General features: G+C 55.0%; 2 protein-coding genes across 2 annotated transcripts; both read left to right on the plus strand.

The window, feature by feature from the left end:
• Window positions 1-44: 44 nt before the first annotated feature.
• On the plus strand, window positions 45-197 carry PHYSODRAFT_435140 (hypothetical protein; the record flags this gene model as incomplete). Its single annotated transcript, XM_009533124.1, has 1 exon — window positions 45-197. A coding segment is annotated over one exon (153 nt), but the record flags the coding sequence as incomplete, so codon positions are not given.
• Window positions 198-4558: 4361 nt separating this feature from the next.
• On the plus strand, window positions 4559-5490 carry PHYSODRAFT_303318 (hypothetical protein; the record flags this gene model as incomplete). The annotated part of the gene is made up of 3 exons (XM_009533125.1): window positions 4559-4746; window positions 4924-5265; window positions 5301-5490. 3 exons carry the CDS (start codon window positions 4559-4561, stop codon window positions 5488-5490), a joined length of 720 nt encoding a protein of 239 aa, XP_009531420.1.
• Window positions 5491-7574: the final 2084 nt, after the last annotated feature.

The following is a 7574-nucleotide window of genomic DNA, read 5'->3' on the forward strand; positions in this document are numbered from 1 at the left end:
GAAGGTATGAAGCCCATCTTGCCACATGAACTGGGTCAGTTTATGGCCTGCTAATTGCCAGAGCTATTGCGCCGAACCGCGAGAAGCTGGCCAACCACTGGAAGACCACGGATGAGGGTGATATCTCGCGTGGGTGCTTCGGGTCGGTGCTGCCACGGGATCGATTCATGGAGATCTTTCGTAGTCTACACTTCAACCCCAACAGCGACCCCAGAGCTCAAACCGACCGCGCCTGGAAGACACGCAAGGTCGTCGAAGTTCTGCAACGGACCTTTGCGCGTGGATACGTCGCTCCATCGCACTTGACGTTTGATGAAGCAGTGCTGCCAAGCCGATCTTCGTTCAACAAGATGCGCGTCTACCTGAAGGACAAGCCCCACAAGTGGGGCACCAAGCTCTTGATGCTCTGCAGTGCAGTCACAGCGTACTGCATTCGGTACGGATTTTTTTTGGTTGTGTAATTTCATTACATTGCATTATGCAGTTTAATCTTACAAATATGTCTTGTTTAAACTGAATATCGACGGGTTTGAGATCTACTGCGGCAAAAAGCAGCACGCGAGTGATGCAGACATGACCGACATGAAGCCTGGACCAGCGGCGGTCGTGCGAAATCTGCTGGAAGTGTTTGGACCAGAGTCAAAGAAGCAGGGTATGAGGCTGGTCGTGGTTGACCGCTTCTATACATCCGTGGCCTTAGCGATTCAGCTCCTGCTCATGGGGTTCTACTGTGTCGGCACGACGATGACGAGCCGACTCGGCTACTGCAAGGAGGTGATCGAAAAGAAGAAGACGCGCCCGACGAGATTGCGCGGGGCTCATTCAAAATTGCAAAGTCCAAGCTGGTTCCAAACATGGCTGCCATCAGCTGGTGGGACTCGCGTCCTGTGCATTTCCTGTGCACCGGTGGCAGTCATGAGCTTGATCGTGTTGCACGGCAGGACGGCGCGACGCAGGTGGAGGTGCCTTGCCCCCGCGTTATCAAACACTACCACGCCTTCATGGGGGGGGGGGGGGCGTGGATGTCAACGACCAGCTGCGCCTGCAGCGCTACTCACTGCAGCGAGCCCTCCGCTTCAAGAAGTACTTCAAGTCGCTTGTCCTCGCCCTTATCGATTTGGCCATCGTGAATGGCTACATAGTTCACAAGGCATATCACAAGAACAAGTCGTCCCGCCCGCTCACGCATGTGAAGTACATGCAGCTGTGCAATCTCGACGCCACGGACATGTAAGAGGACAACACGTTCGGCACGCAGCGCCGCCCGGAGGCCCCCTCGTACGAGCCCATTTCGACTGGCGGAGGCCAGACGACCCCTCACACTGCTCGCCAAGTCGATGAGTGGCACACCGCAGATACCCAAGCGAAGAGGCGACAGCGTGCTTGTAAGGTGTGTTCGGTGGTGCGTACGGGGACACAGCAAGCCTCGACGACTACGTACTTCTGCGGCGACTGCAATGGCGCCGGCCCGATCTTCCTCTGCATGCGAGCCCGTCGCAAAGTGCGGAAGTGGCTATGACTTACTGGGATATTTGGCACAAGGAGTGGTCAAACGGAAAACTGATTCCGGTTGACAACGCGAGAAATATTCAAGTGAGATGTGGAGTAGCGCCCTCGCAGAAATCTCGCGAACGCGATCTCGCACAAACTCGGCGCGTCTGGATAGCGGTCGCGCCGAGCGAATTATTCCCGGTTGTTGGAGTAGCGTATCTTCGAAATACAGGCCCAAGTCTTCGCAGGCTTCGGAGTTGGGGGGTTCTTGTGTTGACGCTTGTTCCTTGTCGTAGGGCGTCGAGCCTTGGGCGTGTGGCGTTATCGGGCCGGCGTTTCCTCGGCGTTCCCGTCGGGCGTGCGGCGTTATCAGGCCGGCGATTCCTGGGGCTTGTGTGGCGTTATCGGGCCTACACGGGGGGTCTTGTGCACGGCGGTTATCAGGCCAGTGCGGTCCTTCGCCTAGGCAGCGCGTTATCGGGCGCCCACCCAAACGGTATACGTTTAACGTGTTTGTTCCAGCACGGGTCTGTGGGGGGTGAGCACCCGAACCAGCAAACGACGGGGGGCCGCGATATCGAGGCGGCTCTACTTGCCGGCGCTTGGTGGTTCCCCTGGAACCTCGGAGAAGACGGGAGGTCTTTGTGGTTCAGAGAAATTTCGGCACTGAGTCCTTACCCTACCCAATGTCCTTGCTACTGGCTACTCTGTACTACTGCTTGCTAAGCCTACCGTTCTGTGCCTATCCTTACTTCTGTCGTGCTTGCACTACCGTGCTTCAATCTGATTTACGTGGCGCAATCAAGATCTTACCTCGGCGCGTTTTGGTCGGCGGGGGTTACGGTCGGCGCGTTTTGCTCGGCGCGTTCTGCTCGGCGCGTTCTGCTCGGCGGGGTTTAGGGTCGGCGCGTTTTGCAGAACCGGGCGCGCTGGTCGACCCGTCGGATGATTACGCGTCGCACTGGATTCTGGCACCGTGTCTCACGGCCCATCATCCACGCCGACTTTCCCGTCGAGCTCGGCCCTGCGTCGCGCCCATCAATCCGCGTCGCGTTCCATCAGCCGCGTCGAGGTCCATCACTCGCGTCCCGGCGCCTTCTTCCTCCGGCGCCCGGCGCGCCCACGTCTTCCGTGGGGTACTACACCACAGTGACGCAAGCCAAGATCGGCTCCACCGGGCACTCCGTCGTCCCCTGGCATGCCAAGCACTCCTGCTTCAACCAAGCAACGCAGAACTAGTCCACAGGCCGTAAGCTGAATATTAGGCTGCACCTAAAGCTGCATATATGCATCATTGACATGATTACTTGTTTTGCATTCGTAAAGCGCAGGATTGCGTGTTGCTATTGCACATCTTGACATGTATCATTCGTGCCTTTCTTTTATCACCAGTGTGCTGCTAGACGTGTGTTCAAGCATATGCTCTCACTGTCTATTTCTTTCATTTGGGTTTTGTATTGACACTGATTGCGTTAGATGCAGAGGTGACACACCATCTTTCAATAGGCAAGTTTGTATGGGAAGTTTGAATTTCTGAAATTTTGAAAAGGAGAATGCTGGGGTCTGTCGGTTCTGTTCGGTGGATCAGATCTGTTGCCCTGTTCATTTCAGCGCTAAAGTGCATAATGCAACATGGGGTAGCTACTCAAAGCCACTATATGCAGTTTATATGCGAGTTAAGCACATCTTTGTAACTGGCCTGCTGCTAGCCACAGTCAGCCCTATTGCAGCGGGGCTGCCGTAGCTTCTTGCGTAGAGGAAGGCTTTACGACTCAAAGAGTCTAACAGGATCCTATCCGAGGACCCACGAAACAAGTCAAAGACTTCTTGGTAAAAAATGAAAACTGTCTTGAAAGCTTATTGCGGCAGCGCCGCCTACTCCTAATATCTATGGCTGACTATCTAGCAAGTCAGCCCTACTTGTATGCAGATGACTGGCCCGCAGACCATGGGGTACTCTGTACCGTACCCACATGGTACACTTGCAAGTAACCCCATTACACCTATCCCATCATATGCAAAGGACAAGTCTAATTAAGCTGGATACTGCATATGAAAACATGAAACTTTCTAGGCTCCGGTTTGGGGGGGCTAATGTATTAAGGCCTAATTCTAACCGCGCGCCATACCATGTCATGTCATAGGGCTAGGTACCAACATTGCGTGGCACTTCGTTTCCGAATGAAATGGCATGCGCCACGGCAAGATGAACTGGTGGTATACGCGCACAATTTAGCACCCCGTGGACCATAAGCGGATTACATGAGTTCCTAATTGGTGTATGAACTAGTATATACCAGCAGAGCAAAGTCGGACGCCCGTCGCGAGCAATTTCCCCATTATGACACATGGCACGACCAATTGCCATGGCACCAAAGCGTGCCATGCATGGCACTTTCATGGCACCAGTTACCTAAACCTTAGTAACTCTCGTTCAATGAAAATTGACACGGGATGGCATGGCACGAATGGCACGCGGTTAGAACTGGGCCTAAGGAATCGAGTTGTATGCATGCTGTAATCGACCTGGCACAGCTAAACGAGAGCATGAACAGTACTTTCGAGGCGTCGACATACCAAGTCCTGCTGCGTTGGCGACGCAGGTTCTTCCGTTGTACACTCCGAGGGCACGATAATAGCTATGGGGAACATTCGAAGGATGTCCCGGTTCCCGGATAGCTCATTCTCGAATTCGCCCTCGATCGATCAAGCTTCCAGGCCTACCACTGTACTCTCGCCTCTTTGCCATTTTCTCAAACAGCCATTTCGACTCCAACAGTTATTGCCGGAACGATCGCGTATGTCGGCCCTTCACAAGTGCCAGCCCTGGAGTGCTTCTCGTACTTATTGGTCGTCAAAGTACAAGGTGCTTCAGCGCTGGTACGGGTCACGGGCACTGACCCAGCGATAGCAGCCCGGAGTTCGACATGAAGACGTCAGTCTTACGCCACCGCATCGGGAACGAAGCGTATGGCCTGGGTCGTACATCGCTCACCCAATCGCATTTGTGCAGCCATCAGGCGACTCTATCGACCAGTGGGCGTATGGACTTGTGACTGGCTACAACATGGACAGTGGGGTGGCCAGCCACCACATCCGTACCGAGAACGACAGCCGCCAACTCGGACTGACCGGTCCGTCGACCGTCATTGCGGTCGATCGCCTCAACTATACTCTTCGCACAGGAGCAACGGTGAACGCTATGGTGCTCAACGCGTTGGAGCTGATGGACCGACACAACGAGGTGACAGTCGCGTGTGGCAAGAGCAGATCAGGACTCCCAGCAAGCGTCACGACAACAATACTTAGATGGCATTCACACCGGACGAACGCGTCCCGTTAATTCGACCGGACACCCTGGAAGTCGGCACGTCAGGCGTCTGCATGTTGTGGACTGCGAGCTCACTGTTCGCGGAATCAACCCTTCGGAAGTTTTCAAGGATTTGTAGTACACGACGTTCCTGACATCAAAGCTCGCACTAACCCGAAGGCTGGATTAACTAACGATGTAGATCTAACCTTTAGTGACTCAGACGACGAAGGTAAAACCGAGTCAGCCCCGGCGGAGCAGGCATACATCGAGCTGGTGCGCTTAGACAACCGGTCTCTGCGCAAGCGGGCCACGATCACCGACCCAAGGCACCAAGACCTGCAACTACTGGACGACGTCGACGTCCCAGGTCGAGAGCCGCTCCGATGCCCACAAGCCCGCGCTTCTGTCGTCGGAAATCGAGCAGTATGTGCACAATGCTATCGTGCACCCATCCTTCATCGGTAAGAAAGCTCAAGTTGTGCTCGAATCCTCGCAGCAAGGACCGCGGACCAAGTTTCTCGGCTGTCACGTCTGTCGCACGACCTCGGTTTTGGCGTCCGAGGGCTGTCTCGCATGCATTTCCGCCGATTCTGTCAAGAACTCGAGCAACAATCGGCCGTGGACGCGGTGGACATGACCAACTTTGGCAGGTCGAACGCACTCCAGCCCGCTACGCCACCGAATAATATCGACGAGATAGTCGACGCATTCAAAACGCTGCTGTATTTTGCGGAAGGGTTCTACAACAGCACAGTCTACAAGTTTATCAAGTCCGGTGCCGACTTTATGAAGCAGTACGCGCTGTTCACACGCCCCGACGCAGCTACCTGTAACATGCTGGTCTTCTGGACCAACTCGAAGTTGGGAAAGTTTCGGACCTGGCGACGCGCTCTTCGGACGGGAGTTCACACGGAATGACGATGTAACGGGGTTACACACTTTCTAACCTAAATCCGTAGGTGAATCACTACACGGACTCAGAGCCACTGATTATGCATATGACTAGGGTTCACTATGCTAGATGGTGAACCGGATACATTTATACCGTAGGCGGCTTGGCCGCGCTAAAGGGAAATACATTCAGTTTGAGATTTACACACTTAAGAGTTAAGCGTTAACTCTTGGAGTCCGTAAGGTGTACGGACTCGTACGTTCTGGTGTTAGAATGATCTATCTTAAGCTGAGACTCTGTGAGTCTGTTACGTCTTCCTCTGACGCTAAAGCTACGGCAGCCCCGCTGCACTTGGTAGCACTCGTAGTCAATCCGACACTTGAGTCTGCATAGACTGGCCCTCTGTGGAGAATGGAGCAGTTCGCTCACTTGCCCCCGAACCAGCAGGATGTGCTTAAAACGTCTATGTCCTTGCTGGGCCCGGAGGGCGGACGCAACTTGCGCAGCAAGGCCCCGATGCGGTGAACGCGCGTCTCGAGGCGTTTTCAAGCTACGAGAATGCTCTTCTAGAGCACCACCAGCAGAGGATGGCGACTGCCGCGGCGCCCCTTCGTCGTCCGACGCGGGAACAAGACCCAAGCCGCTCATGTTGAGCGTGAAGACCTTCGAAGGCAAAGAGGGTGAAAACTTGATGCTTTGGACCCGTGAGGTTGAGATGGCTATGAGCTCAGCTCTACTCCGGACGGAGCCAAAGCGCATGGCACTAGATATCTCGAAGCTCGGTGGGCGAGCGAGAGAGTGGGCACTAACGTCCGGCACGTCGGTCGAGGTGGCCTTCCCGATGTGGGACCAACTGAAACCGCAATTATCCCGAGTGTTCGCTCCGCCTAACGAGGCGTATCGCGTGCGCTCACGCTTCCTGGCGACCAGGCAGAACAAGAAGGAGTTGATGGACTACGTCCAAGAGGTGAGAACTCTCATTGCAGGGATGTCTGCTGACCCGTTGCCAGAGGCAGTCACCGTTACGGTGTTCATGGAGGGCCTCCGCACTGGCGTTGCCAGGACGGAGGTGTTCCGAACCCACCCGAGCTCTCTTGAAGAGGCTGTGAGCGTCGCATTGAATGCGGAACACAACTTTAAGTCGTCGAGACTTGGGTGGAATGCGTCTTACGCTAGCGCGTCGAATGGTCCGGAACCCATGGACCTCAGCTATGCTGAAGACGAAGAAGCCGAGCTTCGTGCTGCTGAGCAGCGTCGCGGTATCCGCAGATGCTTCATCTATGGTGACACCCGTCACCTTCGTGCTGGGTGTCCGCTGCGCCATCAGCGCGAGGCTTCGTCGCTTCGAGTTCGAAGAGCGGCTTGACGAAGGGCTCTGGTTTGTCTCGGTGAAACGAGAAGTCCCAGTAGGCGCGGAGCGGCCTACTGGGGAAGAACGAAGTTCTATTGAGCCTCGGCGAGGTGGAGGTCGACAGGACTTAGCCCCGAAGAGAGCCGTACTCTCTAACGCGGAACGTGCATACAAGCCGGGCTTGTTAGTCGTCCAAGCGTGGGTGAAGGGCTTTGCGAAGCCATGGACGATTTTAATCGATTCGGGAGCGTCGGGTAACTACGCCTGGCGTTCCACGATGGTCGGAAGTCAGCTTTATGCTGAGGCGCTGGTAGCGCGCGGGAGTGACATCGTCACTGTTCGTCTCGCGACGGGCACTCGTGTCACGGTGCCTAAGGTCTCTGTGGACCTGGGCGTGAAGTTTTTGGATTTTGATAGCGTGGAACGCTGTCTGGTCATAGACCTCGATTCGAGATATGATCTCATCCTCGGTATGGCGTGGCTGGAACGCCACGAGCCTTGGATCGATTGGAGGTCGAAGACCCTTG

Source organism: Phytophthora sojae (genome assembly GCF_000149755.1).
Source record: "Phytophthora sojae unplaced genomic scaffold PHYSOscaffold_6, whole genome shotgun sequence".
Lineage (NCBI taxonomy): Eukaryota > Oomycota > Peronosporomycetes > Peronosporales > Peronosporaceae > Phytophthora > Phytophthora sojae.